Below are 22,548 nucleotides of genomic sequence, written 5' to 3' on the forward strand. Positions count from 1 at the left end.
TGACTCTAACATTCCTGGAGCCCCGTCTTTCCCATCACCTTTTCAAGCAGGAATCTTGCAGTTGCTAGGGGATGGAATTTTTTATGCACTTATATATGAAATATTTTTAGCATGAAGTGGAGGATTACCCATACAGTTTTCTGGTTAATATGTGCTGTATTAAAATGGAAGAACCAAAATGCAGTGAGAAGCAAATCTCTAGAGGTCCAGAGGCCAGGTTTGATACAGGTACTATCCAGGCATTCGAAATATTGCTTGAATTCGTGTCTGCTGAATTTAACTGGAGCTCTGACAATTACAGGCTGTCACAGGAGACTTCCCCTTCTACTCCTGACTCAATTACCAAGTCTCATGCTTCTCATAATATTACCATTGCTGTAAATAAAGTCAAGTTCATTCTGCTTTTTTTTTTTTTTTTTTTTTCTCCACTATTCTAAGGGAAAAGGAAGTGGCTGACTTCTACCACCTAGCATCAAATTGAGCCCAAGCCTCAGAGGAACTCTTGGTTGAATTTGAATTAAATATTTTTTCAGCAAAGTTGTGGTTATTGATGCACTAAATATTTTTAAAAAAGCCTCCCACATTTATTGCCTATTCCCAAATTCTCACTGTAAGAGCACCTAGTACATAAAGGCTAAAAATAACAGATGTACCTAAACAACTTGGGTCCCCTTAAAATTTTACAGATGAGAAGCAGTAGTAGGCACAGTACTTTAGCATACCACTAGATGATGTTTAGTGCTACTGTATTTTCTATAGCATATTCTGTTCCTTATGCAACTTAATACTTGTTTTAATTTTTGCCTATTCTTGCATCCTGCAAAGATGTTTACATTAAGCTGTTCGTGACTCTTGGTCTTTTTCTTAAGTGATTAGTTGATTGCAGCTCAACAACATTTGAGTAGTTTAAATTCTTTCTTGCACTTCATGTTTGTAGCAATCTGAGTCTGTCTATATACAACTTCTGAATTGTGTCCAATTCTGGGCCTCACTAAGTGTGAACGTGTCAGGCAGGCTCCACTTCCAGCATAAGTGCTTTCCTTCACTTGCTTCTCTCCTTTTCCAACTGGGGTTGCACAAGCTGATTGCAAGAAAGAGTATCAGCACAGGATCATCCCTGGAAGTGCTCTCCTGTTGAAACGAAATTCCTCTAAACCTGGGATTCCTGAACTGTGAAGTGCACACCGTAGTGCTACTAGAACATTGCATGGGTTGATCCAAATGCCTTTGAATAAGTACTTAACTGAGATACATAAGATAAACACCTCCATGCGGGCAGTAGTTCAAAAAAAGATATCCACATCTGGTAGAGGTCCTTGCCGTACCCTTATGACTACTCTACCCCTCTTCCAGCTCAGGTGAGCTCCCTCTCTGAGACATTTTCCCCAATTAGCTGCAAGGCATTCAGGCTGATGCGTGAGAAGGTGGAATTGGATTTGATTTCTGGATGTCAAGGGTGATAATGAGGATTAAGGTATGTGAGAATTGGTAGGATAATTGGGAGATGGGAATTATTTTGGGGTCCTAGGTAGGCGTGTAAGGATTTGGTGTGGTTTAATAGAGGAAGAAGCAGTTGATGCATGTCTTGCACTCGTGCACGCGTGCCCCTCTGATACACAACATATATCTTTAATCAGTTTAACCATGGGTGATAACATAATGGTAAGAAACAGGTAGTAGAAGGATGGAAACCTCATGCAAGAAATGTGGTTTAGCAAACAAGGGTGTATTCTGTGTCACAGAAATTAGTGCCACCTATGTTGGTTTTACAGCAGCAGAAGGGAATGCCTGGGCTGCAGTTCTTGGTTCTTATTTTTTAATGTACTTCATTAAAGTACTTTTTGTAGTGCAAAATGCATGAGCAGTCCATGGAGCAAAGAATTCCTCTGAGCAGTGGATTGCCTCCCCTATTCCTTTGTGCTTTCTTTTATCCCATTAACCCTCTGTTGTTTCACCTGACCCACCCTTCAGACTGGCTAATGAATTTGCTCTGGGAACTGGGAAAATACACTTAAGAGTCTCAGGTCTAGAGTCCATCTTCTGTTTCTTTAGCCCTTTAATGAGCCATTTACTTATAACTAGAGAAACTAGCTGGGACACCTGGAATGAAGGAGTGCGTTTGAACTGTGGATCTGGGAAGAAGGTGGGAGTTGAGCTATGCCTCCCCGTGAGCCCATCAGCTGGTATGAGCACTGTCCCCTCTGCCTTCTCTCTTTTGAATCCTCAAACCTCTTGATTTCCTTGCGTCTAAAGCATGAAACTTTTCCCACTGGTTCAGTGGACCAGGGCACCTCAGAGGACACCCCTGGCTCAGTATTGAAGGTGGAAAATGGCCTCTATAATAGTCCCTCTACTCAGCCATGCGCAAAGCCTGGGCTCAGAGCAGCCTGAGCAGCCCTACCCGGTGAGTAGGGCTGCAAACTGGGAGGAAGTCTTCAGCACAAAGCCTTGGATGCAGAAGGGAGGCATGGTGGTAAGAAGGGACTGTACATGCAAGAGGACAACTGCTACATAAAAATTAAGCTTCTCCAAAAGCTGTAGCTCCTCATAGCCATGCAACCTCTGTTGCGTGCCACCATGGACTGCACATCCCTGTGCCCAAATACCCCAAGATCCACAGAACATCAACAGAAAGAAAATGCTCTATTTGGGTAGATATTTCACCCAGATTCTGCTGGTTTCTGGTGAGTGCTGCTGGGGAAAGCTGAAGTCTCTGTCTTTGGGCAAATAGTGCCATCATTGATGCTTTGTATTAAGAGGGCTCATTAACTCCACAGTGCTGTTTCTGAAGATGAAAAGTCATCTTTTCACAGTGCAGGAGTTTTAACTGTGCCCTGGCTAAAGATTACCTCAACCTGCTATAAATTGAGATGTTTCACTAATTGGTTTCTTGGTTCATTAGCCAAATTGTGAGTATGAGGGAAATGGAAAAAGCTCAGAATGAATTTCCCTTGCAATCCTTAATTTAAACGGTGAATAATAATCTTACGTTGAACAAAACATGTTATGTGATTTGCAGTGATGGAGTTAATTTTTTACGTTGGGATCATTTGCCACCTTTAAAGCTTTCTGGGAAAATGATCCTCAGCTCTGCCACATTCTGGCATGGTGTGACATGAGGTAGGAAAGTATAATCAGTATAGTACAATGTAATAATGCCAAATTTTATACCGAAAAAAACTGTGTAATGGGAAGTTCCTCCTCATATATTGCTTTAAGTGGTGAGATAACAAAGATAAACAGCAAAAATCTTTAAAAGTCAGCTTTACTGCAATGGATGCTGTGGCTCTATTTCCCTTACACCCACGTAAATAACAAAAATACTATGTGTCCCTAGTTTACTCTTTCCAATGCAGTGCACTTAGCTAAAAATCAAAGATTAACTCTGAGAAGCTAAAGGGAACAAATTCCACTAATTCATCAGAACAAAGCTGTAGAATTTAATCTGGTTTATGAATTTTCTAGCATTGATTGTTATGGCATGATTGGGGCACAGGAGGTCATTTGTGAGCACTGAATTGCTAACTGTGTGACAGTAAAAAAAGAAGGCTAAAAGAAAGGTTAAATTAAAGAAGCTGCTAGAAGTTATTTTTGTAAGATGAATGTATATTATCTAAATTAATGACAGTAAACCTCCAATTAGCTGAATGTTGATGCAGAATTACAGCTTTATAAGGTAAATACGTGTTTTCTCAAGCCTAGAGGTTGGGTAAGGAAATATTTAGCTTGCAAATCTAATAGGGTTACAGGTAGATGAACATTTTCGGTGTATTGGGGCATGGTGACCTCACTGCTGTTGCTGACAAATCCTTACAATAAATCTGTCATTGCTTCCTAACAGCGATACAGACTATGAAACTTATGACCTTGCTCTCTAGAGTATCCTCCCATAATATGGGATGGGCAAAAGCCTTGAATGTGCTGCTTTGTATTTCAATAAACAGCTTAGCTTTTATTTTGGAACAGAGAATTCTTCTTCAGCCCAGTGCATGTTGTTTTGGCACAAATAAGTTTGAAGTGGAACCTCTAAACTTGTTTCTGTTTGGTTAATTTATTGAATTCCTCTGTAAATATACATCAAAGAGAACAGCAGCTATGAACTTCCTTTGTTGTGGTTTTTGCAATTTATACATACTAAAATAATTGCATAATGGAGTTATTTGAACAATTTGCTCCTTGGAAAGGGTAGAATTTTCTTGCAGATTGTCTTTATGTGAAAGGTGGGTTAATCTCCTAGATGTGTCATCTCACAGGAAAACACTGCTGTTGCTGACATTCATGAATACTTTCAGAATACTCTTGAGCTGTGTATAGGAGTTTACCATGATTATGGCTTTGAATATCGGCAAAAAAATCTGGTGTCTAAAAAAACCCAAACCAAGCCCCTAGCAAACAAAATCGCACCCCAAACCACCAAAACAATAACAACAAAACACCCCAAACCCACCTAAACAAACCCAACTTTGCAGTATTTCTTAAGGTCTTATTTTCCTAAATATTTCTAAAGTATGACCACAGTGCCTTTTATAGAAGCCCTGTGACAGGAACATAATAGCAACACAGGGTCAGAGCAAGGATCCAGTTACATCATTATCTTGATTCTGGTCATTTAGGTTCACAATTTAATTACATGCTGTGCAGAAAAAATATCTTCTGACGTGTGTGTATCTACTCAGTAGTTTTATGTCTCCCCATATCTCTTCTTATGCATCTTATGAAAGCTGGTGGTGATTTTTGTAGATCTCTGCCATACTGCTTCTTTTTTGACTTTTGCTGACAAGTCTCAATTTATTTAGTGTCAGTATTTTGCAGTGATGGTCCCTTTTCTGGATCATTCTGGGGAAATATTGTTTCTTAGTATACTCTTGCTGATTTAGGATGGAAATTGAGTTTAAGGAGATTTTGAGGTACTGCTGTGTGTATTTTGTTTATTTACCTAGTTTACTGTATATTTTCCTTGGTTCTTGGCTCTGCCTCTTTGTTAGCCTGGTCTTCTGTCATTTCTATATAACTTACACTGTTTTTTTTCTCATACCATCCACTGATTTATCTGGATCCCAGCATATTTCTGAGATGCCTGTGATATCAATATCCCTTTTTTAAAAATAAGCAGGCATTCTGGATTACTCAGCACTTCTATGCTATGTATTCTTATTTGAACTCACACAGTTGGTATTGCTTTGGTTGCTATTTTTATGCTCCATCTATAAATGTGGTCTTCCTTGTCTTGACTGTTCTTCACAATTATTTTTTTTTCAACCTGAGACTCTCCCTTTCCACTCTGTCGAAAGATACAGAGGCTTTTATAACCAACTTTTCTTCAGCTTTTAGTTGGGAAAAAAAAAGCAACCAAAAAAACTCTCTCAGCTTTAAAAGCATTAACTGTGCTGTTCTATTCTGGTGTAGAAGGAGCCAGGCTTTCTTTGCAGGCCTCCCCTTTAGTCCCCAGAGTTTTCCCAGTAAAGCTCTCCTCTGCCCTTCTCTACATTGCATTTTCCTGCACGGGGACTGCTTTATTAAGATGGGACTATTTTTTCTGTGAGGATTTATCTTTTTTTTATCCCCTCTCTTTCCCAGTTCATCTAACTGTGTGAGGAGAGATTGCTCTTCTTCTGAAAGCTGAGTGGTATTTCCAACAGGCATAATCAAAAACAAATAGTTATATATGTTGCTTGACTTACGTCACCCACTGGACACTAGCCCACCTTTTCCTTAATTCATTTTTTCCCTAGCTTTGTTCCCCACTGCTGTTTATTTTACATTTCTAGCAAACTCTAAGAGACATTTAGCAAAAGCTTTGCATATAAGATGAACTCCAAAATCCATAGCATTTCCTCATATTGTATTTTCAAGCTGAAATCCTCTTGAAAGGTCACTTGAAGGCTTGAAATACTTGAGCATTTAGATTTTTGTTGATTTTTCTCATGATGATTGACTAGCTATCAAGCTTGTCATGATCTTCTACTAAAAACAGAGTAGCTGGTTACATTTTCTTTCCTCGTAAAGAAAGAGCCCACTGTACTCCTTCGATATAGCTGCTGGTGGAACTGCATTATGGATATCCACAGAAATGGCACATGGATCAGACCAGACAGGGTAGACCCAACTGTGCAGTGCAATGGCAGTGTTTGATTTACAATAGCTCTATACACCCCCAGTGAGATGCCACCATGACTTCTTTATTGTCGGTGGTTTGTTTGTATGGGGCTCTTTTTGTTCAGTGAATGGTCTTGGTCATCATGCTAGTAACATGTGTTTAGTTGTTCTACAGTTGACTGTGGGTGTGTTCTACAGGATAATGTATTTGTAGCTGGAGGCTTGATTTGATAGCCTTTCACCAAGTCTAGCTGAAATAAGGATTATTGAGTTTACAGTTCTACAGGCAATTCCAAATAGTGTATAATTTCACAGACATTTTATGGTAGATTAAAGCACTGAATTTTCTCAGGAATGGCTGAAGATTATTCTTTTATAAAATAAATTAACTAAAAATATAGCCCCTCCACCATCATATATGCAAGGGTCAAATTGTTTCTGAGACTTTTTTACAAATGTAGAAAAAAAAAAAAAAAACAAACCTGAAGTTTTTGGCTAGATGGTATCTTCTTTCAGAATTGACCTGCCTACATATGAGTTTGATGCTGTTTTAATTAGTCTTTTTTAAGCAGCATGATGAAGCTTGTAAACTTATATATGTCAGCTTGGTACTCTTTTTTCTTTGAGATCAGTATATTTCCGTTAATCCACTCTTAGTTCATGGCCTTAAAATACTTTTCCATTTAGCTTCCAGGCTTTAATGATCCAGCTCTGCATTGACAAAATAATGCAGATTATTGAGTTATGGTAGAGAAATGTTAATATCATAGAGTGATTTTTTTTTTTTTTTTTCCCCCTTGGGAGAAGATAGATCACGTAAATGAGGCAATCATTGCTAAGAAGCTAACTTAAAATTTTTCATTTCTCCAGTACAAAGTGCCAAGCCTTTTAAAGAAAATGGAAGATGGTAAGTGCTTTATGGAACTCAGTAGCAAAAATATAATATCTCTGTGTATCCCTCTCTGAAAAGTTACAAGTCTGTTTTTTTGTGATGAGTGAAAAAGTAAATTGTATATTATTTCTGCAAGAGAATTATCTTTTATTTATTTAAGGCAATCAGTGTTTATTGTAACATGCATTTGGAGAAACAGATTTAAAAAAACCCGTACTCTCTTGGATTTACGATGGGGTTTGTGTGTTTGGTTTTTACCACAATTAAATAAAACCTTATGCTTAAAAAAATAACTATTAAATATTCTTCACTTCCTATTAAATGTTCTTCAGTTCTGTATAATCCTGTATCATCTTTTACTTGGCAGCAGCACAGCAGCTGTTTGCTCACTGTCTTTTGAGTAATTCTCTTACTGTTCCGGAGTGTAATACACCTAGTTTATTTAGAGAAAGGGAATATGTTTCATATTTTAAAATCCCTTTTACTGCAGTTACTGCATCTTTGAAGATTTAATTAGGTCTCAGTCCCTTCCAAATCATGTAAGTCAAAGGTCCCATCTTACTTGTCCCTGAGGCATCATTACAAAAAGTCCCCAGATGGAGCCCAGTTTCTAACTGATGACTTTACCATATAGGGGCTAATTACTTCTAATCTTACACATTGATGAGACTGTATTTTATGTCTCTGAGCCACTGAAACTGTAACTGCCAAATTATCCTCTACTGTAATATGCGGGTTATTTCTCCATTAAATGGACTGGCTTCACAAATGACAATCCCTTCCTGCCAGGCTCTTGCATTTTAAACCATAATTATTTCTGGCACGCGGTTCCATCCGATGAGCCCTTGTTAATCCATGTTATGATCTCGGATAAGCTGCTAGTGCCTGGCTGTTTTAGGCCAGGAAAGGGTGAGCGGAGCGAAGCGGAGGAGCCAGGAGCCGGAGACCCGGGGAGACTCAGGCGCTGCTCCCCGGGGCCGCAGCCGGCTGGCGGTGTTTCACTTAGCCCTGCCTTGAACCGCCGGCTTTTTCTTTTTATGAGCAACAACCTCCATCAGATATCTAAAAGAAATGACTCAACACTTTCACCTTCTGAGAGCGGCGAAAAAAAAATGTATTTGGAAGTCTATAATGCATGAAGGTGTTGGAAGCCTAATCTAGTATGAGTTGCCTTCAGTCAGCCCTTTTAAGCACCAGGGAAGAGAAATGAATATCTAAAAAGCAGCACATAACTACAATTGCACTCTGATTTCATGGCTATACGTGATAGAGGTCAGTAACATAAAGCTGTTTATTTCTTCATACAAAGCAGCGGCTGTTATCATAACTTGCTGGAGGCGAAGGTATTGGAAACTCCTCATTCAAGGAGATATTTTATTTTATTACAGCACTACTTCATACCATATAGGCTTTCTTCCCTGCTTCTTTCCCTATTAGTTTTGACCCAACCTGATGGAGCTGACTTGGGGGTTGGATCCCTAAAGGAGGAGTTTATTCCAGGAATCTGAATGTGAAGTTATAATAATTTGGGATTAATGTGTTCCAGTTCTTAATCCAGCTCTGCCAAAGAGTAACTGCTAACTCGAAGCTTTGGTAGAAAAGCAAGGGGGTTGGAAGAATAAATTTTGGAGATGGTGAAACTTTCACTTGGCTGGTGTCAGGGAAGTCAATAGTACCTTATTGATTTAGCTATTATTTTTTAAAAGCAACAGGGAACTAAATTGACAGTGCTGTCTGGGGGGAAAAAAAAAAAAAACAAAACCAGCCAAACAAAAAGACCACCAAAAACCAAAACAACGACAAAACCCCAAACCCTCAACCTTGAAAATCCTGGGAAAATCCTAGTGTTATCACTATGGCTACCACAGCCAGAAACACTAGCCCAAGGTACAGAAACGTTTTGTGCTCAGTTTCGGTACTTTATTTAAATTTAAAGAAAAAAGTCAACAACTCACCACCTAATTGTGGATTAATAAACTTTCCTTAAATGTTGAATGAAGTATATAAATCTGCATTTACATACCTATTAGCATTAACATTCTGGCCAAGGTGTTAATCCCAATATTACTCTAACTAATGCAGTAATACTTGTAGTGTAGTAATATGGTCCTAAATAGGTATGACATAGACTAGGCGCATCTTCCAAAATAATGCTTTCAGTCTAGGGTGTTAGAAGCACTTCTGCCTTTTTATTTAGAGTAACATGAATGACTTGCTGAAATTTTGTTTCCTTTTTTTTTTACATCATAAATGACTTCTGTCCCATCAAACATCCAAATAATATAGTTACTTATGAGAGTATTTTAATTTTAATTTTTTTCTTCTTTTTAAAAGGGGACTATCTTGAAAGTCTGTTTTTTGATCTGTTTAAGGAGGCCAAACCCTTTAACGGAAATGAGTGTAAGATTAAGCATGCTGTTGTGGCTGTCGTTGCAGGTATCCCTGCAGTGCATGTCTGTGCGTAACATCAGTATGTGCTATAGGATTATGATTACCAGGATCTATTAAGCAATGTACAAAAAAGTAACCCTGAATTTACTCTTTCTTTCTTACCATTATTTGAGCTTAGTCTTTTGAGTGACTAAAGCAGCACATGAATCTTGTGCTAATCCTCTAAAGTTGGCTTCAGTTGGCAGGATTTTAATCTACAGTAAATATTTCTGTTCTAAAAATTGGCCTTTTAGTCTTAACTCTCTTGAATAATGCAGTACTCTGTAGATCCAGTACCAGTGCATACACGTCTGTTTATCATTCTGACTAATCAGATTACATGTATGTATCATGGGAACCAAAATGCAGGATCTCTAAGCTCCAAGAGGAGAATAGATGTCCATGGTTTAAAATGAAAAGTTATTGACTTGTGAATGTGTTTGCCTCCTCATGGTGGGACAGCTGTTGGAGTGCTCTCAGCACACACTTATATGTGTCCCAGCAAAGGCCAAACTCTTCCCCATTTCACCTTTGGACATAAAAGTCAACAAGGCAACTTTTTTGGGTGAATGCAAAAATTGACCATTACAAACCAAAAAAGAAAACAGCAAAAGAGTGAAAACCTTATCCTGTTCTAAAAAGCATTCAAAGTTAACCAAAGCAACTTCAAGTAATCCAATAAAGACATGTACCTGAGCCTATCAGTCCAAGAAATCTCAGATAAAAAGATGTTGTAATGTCAGTAAGGGGGAGGGAGGGTACATGCTACTCAGAAGGGAAGATAAATTGCTATTTCTGGAAGGAGGGACTGCACAGTTGGTGGAAACTAAGTACTTCACTGGCCTTTCACAGCTACCTGCAGAGGTTTTGCGGCTGAGAATTTAGCCAGAACACCATCCTAGAATGGGAAAATGTGGGACCAGCAATAGAATGGCAGAGAAGAGTGTACCCACAGTAATGTGTTAGTTACCTGAGGTTACCCCAGGAGTACGGGTGTGGGGTGAAAAAGGATGGGAGTTGTATTTTCACAGGGATTCAAAAGTCAGGTAGAGTTAGTTGTGTTTTGCCAATGCACATATTAACTAAGTCAGTTAATATGGCTGGCAGTGAGTAATCCACTGGCACGGTGCATGTGCAAGTCCATTGCAAGCAAGTTGGGTTAATAATTACAACCTACTCCATAAAATGCTGACTGTTGCCAAGGAATTTTTTATTTTTTTGTGCTTTAGCTTGGGTTAGAGAGTGTGAGAGAGGGAGAGTCATGTTGCATCATGAGAGAGTTCAGCTGGGAGCCAGCCCAAAATGGAGAGTGGAGACCTCAACATACAGCTTGCACGAGGGCCATAGCAATGTAGATAGGCTGTAGAGTTTTATGTCTCAACTAAATTTCCAGCTGACAATTTCCTAAAAAAAAATTCCATCTGAACTTTGTCAAAGCATCCAGGCTTGCCTTGGTTCTCTGCACAGGGATGAATCTCCCCCACTCCCAATGCAAAGTTCACTGATCTTGGCTTCAGACAGACCTGGTCACGTCCCACCTGAGCATCGGTGTCGCCAGCACAGGGCTGTGAGCTCTTAGCATACTCCTTGTTGAGTTTGAAAATGCTCAGTAATGTCCTGCAGGTCATTCTGAAGCTTCTAGCTGGAGGATTTAATGGTAGTTAATGTTAGAGAGAATACTGGTAATGACCAAAGAGCTTTTTGAAAGCACATTCAGCAAAGTCTGTCTCCTGTAACTGGTGGACCTGACGAGACCTTTGGGATCAGTTCCATCCCAAAGCACCCAGTGGAAAGATTGAAATTGAGAGGGGCCCGAATTTGGCTGGGGGAGCTGTGCTGGATGAAGAGTGCGGCTACATTATTTAATGGTTTATGTGTTGGCTCTGGATCAGAGATTGTTGCTGAACAGAACAACTGTAGGACAAACAAAGTGCTGGTGGAAATCATCCGTAACAGCTTAATTTTGCCTTCAGTAGATAGTCACTTCAGCGTTTCGTTATACCAACCTAAGCTGTTCAGTACTTCACAGTGCATTATTCCAGGTATTCTCTGTAATAAAATCTGGGTATCCAGTGTTGTGTCTATCATAGCAGGCACATGTAGGAAGGTGGTTACTCCAGTAATGATTTACTATGTGACTTTATACAGGACAGATATTGTACATGATTATGACTAAGGTACCGCGATACTGGTGTCAAGCAGTTACATTATCATTAGGTTGGCCTCCAGTACTTAACTTTTCTTTAAGCCTCTCCATTTCCATAATCTTAGCATGAGATTTCCATATTTTTTTAGAGAATGAAAACAAAAAGCTGAAATTGAAAATACAGGTTAATAGAAAAGAGATCATTTCATGAGCAGCAGTGCTGACGAAGCCCATGAGTCGGTACCCAAGTATTGCCCTGGTGTTCCTCCTCCGTCTTCTCATCTCCTTTCCCATCTCCTCTTCCATCTGCTCCCCCATGCCCCCTCTCTGCTCCCAGGATGAGGAGCAGCACCCACCACGAGCAATGTGACACTAAGGATGTCCTGCCTGGCCAGTAAGTGTGTCCACAGATCAAACGGGAGACCCGCTGAACTTCTGTGGCAGCCTCTCATTTCTACAAAGCCATTGATTTTTGCAGTAAGCTTCTTGGACATCAGCTATCGACCTTTCTGTCACGTTGCTTGAAATGGCCCACAAGCTCAAGAGCCTCTGGTTGGACAGACAGAAAGATAGGGCATAAATCAAATTCCTTCTGGAAATCAGGCTAAAAATTTGATCCAAGCAGAGAGCACAGTGAAAAAGGGTTGTGAGGATTTTGTTGTTTTTTCTTTATTTGTTTCACATGCAATAAGTAATACTTAGGAAAACAATCAAGACTTCTAAAACACAGGGACAGCTTTCTTGTAAGCATAGTTGTTTCATGCTATCCAGAGTACTCATGTCCAAGAGAACGTGACCTTTTGTGTTTGGCCCTAAATCAGTCTTAGTGACCTCATCATTAAAAGGTATAGGTCTGTGGATGACTTTAATCATAGCAGTAGCTCCTGGCGGACAACTATTTTGAAAATAACTATTGGCATATTGAAATATTTTTCATATTGGTCTTGCATCAAAATGTGTTGGGAAGGGGGTATATTTTATGAATGCAACACTGTAGAGCAAGGAAGTCTTGCAGCAAGTAAAGGAAAATGTGTTTTCTTATCCATCTGTTGCAGCTCTGATGTTGCTGAATGCAGTAATTTGGGGTCTGAGCTTTTTAGTTTTGCACAAGAAATGGAATATACAAACAATCACGAGGTTTGGGTTGTTGCTAGGCAGCAGGTTATCGCTTCTCGGAAAAGCGGCCACGGCTGCCTGGTCCGGCCGGGCTGCCCGTCCGGTGTGGCCGGGTGGGTGCTGACAGCTCCCAGCCCTGCTCCTTCTCCTTCAGGTGACATCTGCAGCCAAAAGACAGCTTGAGAACTCCAAATATCATTCCTTGCCAACCAGTACTTAAGAGATGCCAAAAGTTAAGATTTTGAGGGCTTTAACATTTAATCATCAATTCCAAGCTTTTCTGCACCCTCCGTTTCTGAACTGAAAGCCTGAGTGATTAAAAAAGAACAAAATAACGCAATTACCAATTATCGTTTGTTGAATCTGGTGATAAAACCAAAATCCACCATGCCCTGTTTTATGTTTGTATTACTACGGTTTTTGTTTTAATCTCTAGCGTGATCTGTGTTTCTGAACCTGTTGCAATGGAATTCAAACGGGCTAATTCCAATATCAAACAAAGCATGGCTGCGTGGTAGAAGCATGCTATGAATAGAGATTTGGTTTTCACTTTCCCTTCAAAAGGCAAAAGTAGGTAATATTTCATCAACTGAAAAGTTTTACATGGTAGAATAATTGCTAAATTCGGCTGTGTGAAGAGTCGTTAGATTTAGAGTCGAGGCAATTTAGTGGAAATTGAGATTAGTGGGAGCTGCACACTATCCTTAATTTCTGCAAAATATAACTATTTACTTTGTGATCAAACTAGTGACTTAGAAACTTAACTTTTAAGTTTTTTTAGGTTTCATACTTATTTAAATCTTATCTATGGTGTTTTTATCCTGTGAACACAGATTTCTTCTCTTCGTTTTAGCCTACTGCATCCCCTATTATCAAGCAGTTTCTGATGTCTGTAATCATAGCAGTTAATGTGAAAGACTTTCCAGGAAGAAATAATATACCAAGTTTTACACAAAAATGAATGCTTCTGTTATACAAAAGTAACATGAAATGTCTGTATTAAATCTGGCATGACTGGTGCTCCACTTGAGTTTAGTTCCGTTGTACAATTCATTCAGTGTCAAATTTGGCTCATGTGAACATCCTGTCTCTTTGTTTTGGAAACAAAATTAGACTAACACAGATGTGTGTTGGAATCACTGCTTTGATGTCTTGCAAAAGCATCTGTACTCACACACACATAATTTTCTGGAATCACCACTGTATTAAGAACACTAAAAGAAAAAAAAAAAAAATCAATAAAGCAAATACCATTGTTAAGCAGAAGCATGAGGAAAAATCCCCACAGCAGGATATATATTGACACATAAAATACATGCATAACAGACAGTGCAGAGGTTTTCTCTTGTCCTCTCTACAGTTTCTTGTTTTAAAATTATGCTCATACAAAAGCAGATAAATGTAAGAAATACTGAACTGCTGAGGCCCAACAATTACCTCTAGCTCTTATTACACATAAACAACTTTAGCAAATGTGCACGTTTTCTAATTTCTACCAGTTCCAGGTAACACGGGTGGTATTTTTATTTACAAAACCCATTTGTACCATCACATTCTGTGCATGTTATGACCCTTACATGGATACACATAATAGCACCAAAATAACTCTTCATAAATGTACTTTTTGGCTGCAGAACTGCTTTTCCTTTGTTTGCTTACGCATAGTATTTGCCGAGCTTACAGTCATTTAAGAATTTTCTGGCTATTTCAAGCATTCTTGTACTTTCAGAAACAGACGTGGACACTAAAATGTGGATGTCTTGATAACATGCTGTGAAGGGGACTCAGAGTGGTGGAGGATCCCTTCCAGTAGCTCTTTCTATATGAAATATTTCTGTTAGTTACATCTGTATTTTGAGAGTACATTAGGTGCTCAGTGGTCAATAAGCCAAACACTGTTACAGCAGGTACTAATGAAACTTAGCGCAAGGATTTGAACCAGGAATAGTATTCAGAATGCCTTAAAATTAGAGATAAGTGGAACCTGAAAAATGTAAATGCTGATGTTGCTTGGACTCGCCTCCCTTCTTTGTCTCAATTTCCTGTCTTCCTCATTTTCTGTACAAACTTCTTGCACATCTAGTGTTCATATTTAAATGTTTTATTCAAGTTTGTCTAACCCAAAAGTCAATGCTACATATTCCTTACACAAAACAGCCTCCAGCAACTGCCTTGCTCTTGGTTTTTCTCCTCTTCTGCCTGCAGTGCCATGCCAGTGACAGACTTTCAGAGCCTGTCAGCCCTTCATCTCCATCTTTGGCTGCCTTTTCCCGCACAGTCCCAAATATCACCTCCAGGACAAAACCCCTCCCAGTGATTCCTCTGCAGATGCTGCTTCCAGAGCTGCTGAGACCCCACAGAAGGCCTTGTTTAAAAAAAATGTCAAATAAATTTTCGGTATCGGCAGCTTTCCAAAAAAATAAGATGGCCATCGAACGGGAACTTTGGCAAGAAACCAAAAGTGTCATCTCCCTTGTGCTGCCCCTTATCTTGGTGTGAGGGTAGCACACCTCATACAGGAATCAGAATTTGCCAGGATTACCTGGAGGGGAGTCCTCTTCTCCAAGGAACGTTTGGGTTTTTGTTGCTCGTGCACAATCTCTCACTGCTTTGCCACTTAGGAAAATGTGTCCAAATTATACAAAAGTATCTGTCTCCCAGAATCATAGTGAAATATATGGGAAATATTGCATTGCTTTTAGCAGTGCAAAGAGATGGGTGGAAGCCAGTCCCACCAAGGTGAGGGGAACTGTGGAGCTTCAAGACTTCTGTTGCTTGGTTCATCAGTGTTGGAGAGCTTGACAGATTGCTCCCTGTCTCCAGTTCTTCCTCTCACTGAAACAGGACTTGGAACCTGTGACATTTATGGAATCTCTTCCATTTCTGCAATGAAACTACTGAAGAAAAATCATGAAAGAGAATGATTTGGCTATTAAACACTATTATCCCTCGTGATGCACCTCAATTCTCCATGCCTTACAGATATCTTCCCTCTAATACCCTGGTTTTGAGTTCCCCATTCACCTCTTTCTCAATTTTATAAAGATCTCAGAAGAGCTCTAGCAGGGAGCTCCAGTGACAGACCATGTTATTTAGACTGAAGAAATCAAACCTATGTCAGTTAAATCTTCCTGCATACTCCCATTTGAGTCCTTGGCCTGAGTTATGTCCACACAGCTGGGCTTTGGCAGGTTTGGTGAGTTAGTCACTGCTTCTAGGTACTGAGATTTGTTAGTGTAAGCTTATGCTGCCTAGAGAAAACCAGGAATGTGTTCCTCTCCACACCACTGAAAATTAAAAAAAAAAAAAAAAGAGAGAGAAATAAAACTTGGAAGAAGAGGAGAAAGGGAAAAGGAAGAAAGTAAAGAATACTTAATTTTGTCTCTGTGTGTGTGATGGATATGCTGGGGGTGATTCCCCACTTTATTAAGTGAAGATAAAGAATAATAGCAATGCATAATGAAAACACAATATTTTTTCTCTCATGCATGGGTTTCAAGATATAATTCCTGTGCTCTTTCTAGCCCCCTGATGAGCACCTTGCTTCTAATGGCATGGATAATGAGAGATTTATGACTTCTGGCTTTTTGATAGCAGACCAGAACTCATTTGTCCGTTCCATGGCAGATCCTGTAATCATCTCTGCAGGCAACCAGCTACAGCTTCAAGGTGTGCAAGCAGGGAAAGATAATTCACTTAACAAATCTCATGATGCTACTTGTAATAGAAGAAAATCCATCCTGACATCTCTAAAAAAATATTTTTCTATTTTGTTTACATAATGAATCCTGTTCAGACTGAAACGATTTCAGGCTGTTTTGCTTACTTGGATTTTAAAATCTTCCCAACAAAGATGCCTTCAAATACTGTTATCTTTGTGCAACTGTGTTCAAGTACTTTCTTTTGTGGCAACGTACTTGTTTGTATTGGTTTGGTTTTTTTCATGACAAGAAAGATTTCAAGTAGAGAGTTGTCATACGGTTCCTCCTCCTTCAAATCTGTATTGTTGTTTGACCCCCATTGTAAGTAGGAGCATGCTAATTCTTATAAGAAGTTCAGCAAAGATGCTTCTACAGGACTGATGTACTCTCCCTCTGTCATCATCTCTTGATGGGTAAGTACAGCGTGGTTTCTAGCTGTGTTTGAGCTGTCAGATGACATTGTGTGCTCCTTAGATATCATTGTGAAAACTCCTGTCTAGTCTTACATGAAGGTTGTTGAATGTCAAAGGTTGCTGACTCGAGTACTGTGCCCGGTTCTGGGGCCCCCAACAACAGAAGGACCCGGAGATGCTCGAGCGGGGCCAGAGGAGGCCACGGAGATGCTGGGGGGGCTGGAGCAGCTCCCCTGGGAGGCCGGGCTGAGAGAGTTGGGGGGGTTCAGCCTGGAGAAGAGAAGGCTCCGGGGAGCCCTTCGAGCGGCCTCCCAGGGCTTAAAGGGGGGACAGGAGAGGGGGGGAGGGACTCTGGGTCAGGGGGTGGGGACAGGACGAGGGGTGACAGGATTAAACTGGCAGAGGGCAGATTTAGATGAGCTCTAAGGCAGAAATTGTTCCCTGTTTTGGGGGTGAGGCGCTGGCCCAGGGTGCCCAGAGCAGCTGTGGGTGCCCCCTCCCTGGAAGGGTTCAAGGCCAGGTTGGACGGGGCTGGGAGCCCCCTGGGCTGGGGGAAGGGGGCCCTGCCCGGGGCAGGGGGGAGCACTGGGGGGGTTTGAGGTCCCTTCCAACCCAAACCATTCTGTGATTCTAAATCCTGCAGAGATGAAAATCAGGTGTATTTTTATGAGACTGTAAGAGAATAAAATTCACATGTGGCTATGGAGCTAGCTTCCCTCCCTGTCCGTGTCCCATCTTCACAGTGATGATGCCTTCAGACCATCACCAATGCAACACCTCAGGTCTTCTCTGAACTTAACAGGATAACATCCTTGAAGGATGGCAAGACTGTGCCTGTCCCAAGGCTTTCTGGAGATGCATCACTCTCCTAACAAGTAAACACAACATTGGCCTGTAGATTCCCTATAAATCAACTTAGTGTCAGCAGGGACTTTGGTAAAAGGTGGGATTTTCAACATTCATCTGTCTCTACTTTTAATACCGGGCATGTGAACTTTAGCTTCATTGTTCAGTTTTATTTTAGATGAGAATAGTCTCTGCAATTTTATGATATTCTTTCTTTATGACTCATGAAGAAGACCAGAAGACGTGAATTTGGTTCTAGTGTTCATTCTGACTTGGCTTTCATCTTAATGTATCTGTGATGTCCGGATGGTTTTTCTGGATGACTCACTTCAGATCTGAAGAAGTGAATTATGATCTCTCCCAGCCCTTACTGAGAGGAACGTGGTGAATCTTTAATGATGACACTCTTCCTCAAGGCTTCTTCAGGTATTTGAATTTAAAAAGTCACGAGAATATTTAAAGAAAGCTAATGTTTTAAACATAATAAAGTATAAATTAATTCCTCCAAGTTGATTTTAACGATATTGTTTATCTGCTAATTTACAGTAGGAATAATGCATCGGAGAAAAAAACCTAAGAAAAAGTTTTAAGTGATGTCAAAGACATTGTATTAGCTGAGTGATTGCTCTGATTCCTGACCCTGCAGCCAAGCCATCCTTGTCCTGTAGCTCCCAGGTCCCAAGTGTGAAATTTGAGCATTTTTGGGTAATGAACAGTGTTGACCTGGGGGCTATAGCAGCCCTGGCTGCCATGGACCTGGGAGGAAGTGTGACTCCCCTTTCAGGTTTCTTAGATGGTGGGTTAAGGATCAGCAAAAGATAATTTTTTTGTAAAGTGGAGTTATTTTCCCCTTTTCATACCAGTGTATTTGTTCTGCAATGCTGTTTTCTGATGTTTTGAGGGAAGCATTGGAGGTTCCTGGAGCCTCCAGAGGAGTTAATTTTGAGGTGACGCTGGTGGCTCAGAGGGGATGGCAGGCCTGACCAGTGTGGAGTTAAGCAGGGCTTGGAGCAGAGCAGAAAAGATCAGAAGTGTGGACTTGCATTTGAAATTTGTCAGCATAAATGAATGAAATATGCAACTTTCATGACAAAAACTGGAGTTGAGGCTGGGGTCAGTGGTCTAGAGTCATTCTAGATCTGCCCAGTGTCACTCTGGGTGTCATCAAACAACCCACACACCCCCACCCCCAGCATGGCAGTCTGTATGTGTCTAGCAAAGACCTGAAACACTGGCAAAATAGCATTATCCACAGACTGTTTTCATGTGTGTCTCAAATTTTGTACCAAACCTCAGCTGGCTACAAACTGGGCTGTCCTGTGCATGCCAAATATTTGCGGTGCGCTGTTTTTCACCAGCACCCTCACCTTTGCAATCTATCTGTGTTTTAGCAAGCTGATTTACAAGTACATCTTTTCTGAATCATTATCTGAGCCGGCTGCCAGTTGGCCGGAGGCAGACATCCAGGCACTCGAGACTGGGAGAATCGGTTCCAGCTGCACTCCGTAATTAGGAAAACCCTGGTCTGTAGCCGGATGTCCAGATGCCTTGCCAAGGAGTGTATCGTTTGGTTCAACAAACAGTATTTGTGAGGGAAAAAATAAAAAGAGTGAAGATGTAATAGGACAAAGTTCATATGCCAGCAATTGCTCCTCTGTTCCTCATCGCATCTCCTGTTTGTAAGCTGGAGGGGTGGGTTATGGTGGGAAAGGAAGATCTGGGGAGGTTAAACAAATCCTTGGGATTTCAACTCGGATAGAAATAAGTTTCTCATACTCCCCACAGAGATGGAAAGTACTTGAAATGCCATTTCTTTCATGCTTTCGCACCAGGGACAAACTGAGCTTTGCATTTTGTTGTGTAACAAGTTACAGTGCAATGTGTTTTGGCAGCAATGAAAATTTGTATGAAAACTCTGTATGTGACACATCTCAGCTAAACCGTTGTGCTTCTTGAAGTGCCTTCATTTCAAACACAGATTCAAGCTCTTTTTAAAAGTTTAGGGGGTTTCTTTGCTTGTTCTATTGACACAAATTAACAAGTGTGAAGCTTCCAAGAATAGATTTAATAATATCATGAAAAATACCACTGCTTTTGCCACCAATGCCATTTAGTCTATCTCAGCAACTAGATTAAATGATTTCCCAAAAGTTTGAGTGTTTTCCAGCAATAGGATTCCCATAGTAACATGACAATGTCATTGCACAGGATATGGTACCAAAGACAGTGCAAAACTCCACTCTAGATGATTTAGCAAAGAAAATACTTATTTTCTCCTCTTCTGCCCACCTCACTTCTACCTGTCTCTCCTGCTCCAGAAACAGCTACTTTTTAAAGTTAAAGAAGCAAGAATTAACCAATCTATTCCAAGGGATCTGTGGGAAATTAGAAGATCCTATTTACCAATTATTTCTAATTACAGGAGGTTACTTTGATAAGAATAACTTACATGTTATATGTAATCTACAGTGTGGACTTTGATAACTTGTTCTTGTTTGACCCTGTAGTACTCAGTCTTTCTCTTGTGCTGAAAATACATTTGCATGAAATTCATGAAAGGCCATCTGGCAAAACACGCCTGTCTGGATCTGATTTATCTCCGGCCAGCCTTCTGGTTTCCCTTGTGCACTAGTTGACATTCAGAAGTTGATGTTCTCCTGTTGTAGTTTTCCAGCTCAATCTGAGAAAGCTGTGGTTTTCTTACTGTAAAGCATTTGGGGAAAATATAGATAACTTAGTTGAAGTTGTCACTTTCATTACGTACAGTATTTTTTAATCAAACTTTTGGATTTCTTGAGGTCTTGCTTTAACTCAATCCAATAATTTTTTCTTTATGCTTCTTTGAAAGCTATTCCCTATTTAGTTGTTTTAAAAAATAAGATAGCATATGTAGCAGCTTTTCATCATGAAGGTATTCACCTGTAATTCACAAGAGTACCAATACACTGAGAATAACCTTTCCATAAGACTCACCCAGCAGTTCTAACTACCCCCCTGCTTGTGGATGCAGGTGGATTTTGTCCTTCAGGAGCAGGACGTCCTTCTCACAGGGTGCCACAACAGGGTGAGAAGCCAGCTCCAAGGGCACCTCGCCTCCGTTTTGTGCCAGCAGTTACTGTGATCCAGTGCTAGATCAGGTTCTTTGCATTTTCACTGATTGCAACTGTGCATTATTCCTTTGCCAAAAAACGTGTAGTGGGCCCTCTGACTATTTTCTGGATTCTCTTTTTTTTCCATACTGTGACTAACGAGTCCAGCTGTTTTCTCTGTTGCTCAGGACTTTCTGTTGCTCAATGACAAAAGCAAAACTCTTTTTTTTTTTTTTTTTTTTCATGCCAGCTATGAATATACATAATGGCACTGGCATCTTGGAGCTGTGCTTGTAAAGTATTAAAATATACCTTAGTATATTTTATTACAGCAGAAGGTTCATCAAGCATCCTGATAGTGTTTTGTGGTTGCTGTTGCATGGTGGGATTCAAGGAGATCTCTTGGTGAGGGATAGACCTGATACCCTTCCTCTTCTACTCCTCAGCTGCACCCAAGGTGATGAATCCATGAAGCCTGCTAAGGTGGATATGCTTTAATGAACACTTTTTAAAGTGGAGCTGATTTATATTCCTTTGTTAATATAATGTTACATGTAAACTAAAATTCTGATTAGTTAAAAATTATCAACTTCTCTGGCAGGCTGTCTAAGTGAAAAAAAAAAAAAAAAAAAGAAAAAATAAAGGTCTTACCAGTGCTGTGACTTGTTGCTATAAAGCGATAACCAGTAATGTCAAGATATTTCAGTCCAGATAGATAGAGAATTTTTGAAAATCAATTTTGGATGTTTATTACAAAATTGAAAGTAACATAATTTCTGGCAAAACTGTGGACAGCAGATGTAATGTATCATTACAATAGCCCAGACTCTGTGTCATATAAAAATTAGCTCTGTATAAAAAGCTGCAGACAGGCTAGTGATCACAGAAAACAAAAAACGACAAAATCTGAGACTGATGTACTGATGTAATAGTTATCACTGAACTAGGAAAGTTATGATGTAATACAATTTGTGGATGTGTTTTAAAATTACTATAGTTCTTTACATGTGAAGGTGACTAAGTTCAAAAGAAATCTTACTCATAGCATCCACCCATCAATGTGCTCATTTGTGCTCCCCGTTCTGCAGACTACACAAAAGTGACATTTGTTGAAATCCACATTTCCCCTTTTCCCCAATTCCTCTACACTCATGCCTGAAGCCATGGAAATCAAAAGCAGAGATATTCAAGCTTTGGAGAAGCCCCAAACACATTGTGAGACTGTCTGCAAACACATCTTTGCAACAGGATCCCAGGGGTGTTTCAAGTGCCTCTCCTGGGAAGAGGGAGAAATAAGATCCCTCTGATAACCAGATCCCTGGGCAATCAGATCATTTACAGTAGCTCTTTCCCTCCTGCATGCACTCCATTTAAAACCACATTTTCTACCTCATCTCCTCCAGGACAATGAAAATAATGTCACTCTCTCTGTGTTTTTTCCCCAGGAGTAACACAAAAGCAATGGGGCATTGACGGTCAGAGGACATGCACAGGCCTACGGCGGGAGAGTGCTGCGGAGAGAAAATCAAGCTCTACCAAGGTAAAATAAATAAATTATGTTTAGATAGCAGTCAGCAGAATGCATTCAGGTTTAAAAAACAATCGCTGAATGCTGAGCAGTATATTTGGACTTGGTTTTGTTTACCTAGGCTTAGCTTATGCAGCAGAAAAGCCAAATAAAACGATGGCTAAGTGCTGTGATTCTGTGTGCACTCGGTGAGGGTGAAAAAACCTGCATGTTTTGTAGGGGAAAAATAGTTGTTAAGAACACTCCAGGAGAATAAATCAAGTGGTATCCCAAATATCAGTACACTCTGTC

At 40.1% G+C, this 22,548-nt stretch overlaps 1 protein-coding gene across 4 annotated transcripts in view; it reads left to right on the forward strand.

The window, feature by feature from the left end:
- The window catches only part of CUNH10orf90 (chromosome unknown C10orf90 homolog), a 103,676-nt gene that overhangs the window by 46,170 nt on the left and 34,958 nt on the right, over positions 1–22,548 (forward strand). For all 4 annotated transcript variants that reach the window (XM_032992138.2, XM_032992145.2, XM_032992158.2 and 1 more), the window contains one exon: positions 22,175–22,269. In XM_032992138.2, coding sequence (XP_032848029.2) covers positions 22,175–22,269 — 95 coding nt within the window. The remainder of the gene's footprint in view (positions 1–22,174; positions 22,270–22,548) is intronic.

Source organism: Tyto alba, unplaced genomic scaffold (genome assembly GCF_018691265.1).
Source record: "Tyto alba isolate M040663 unplaced genomic scaffold, T.alba_DEE_v4.0 Super-Scaffold_1, whole genome shotgun sequence".
Taxonomy (NCBI): domain Eukaryota; kingdom Metazoa; phylum Chordata; class Aves; order Strigiformes; family Tytonidae; genus Tyto; species Tyto alba.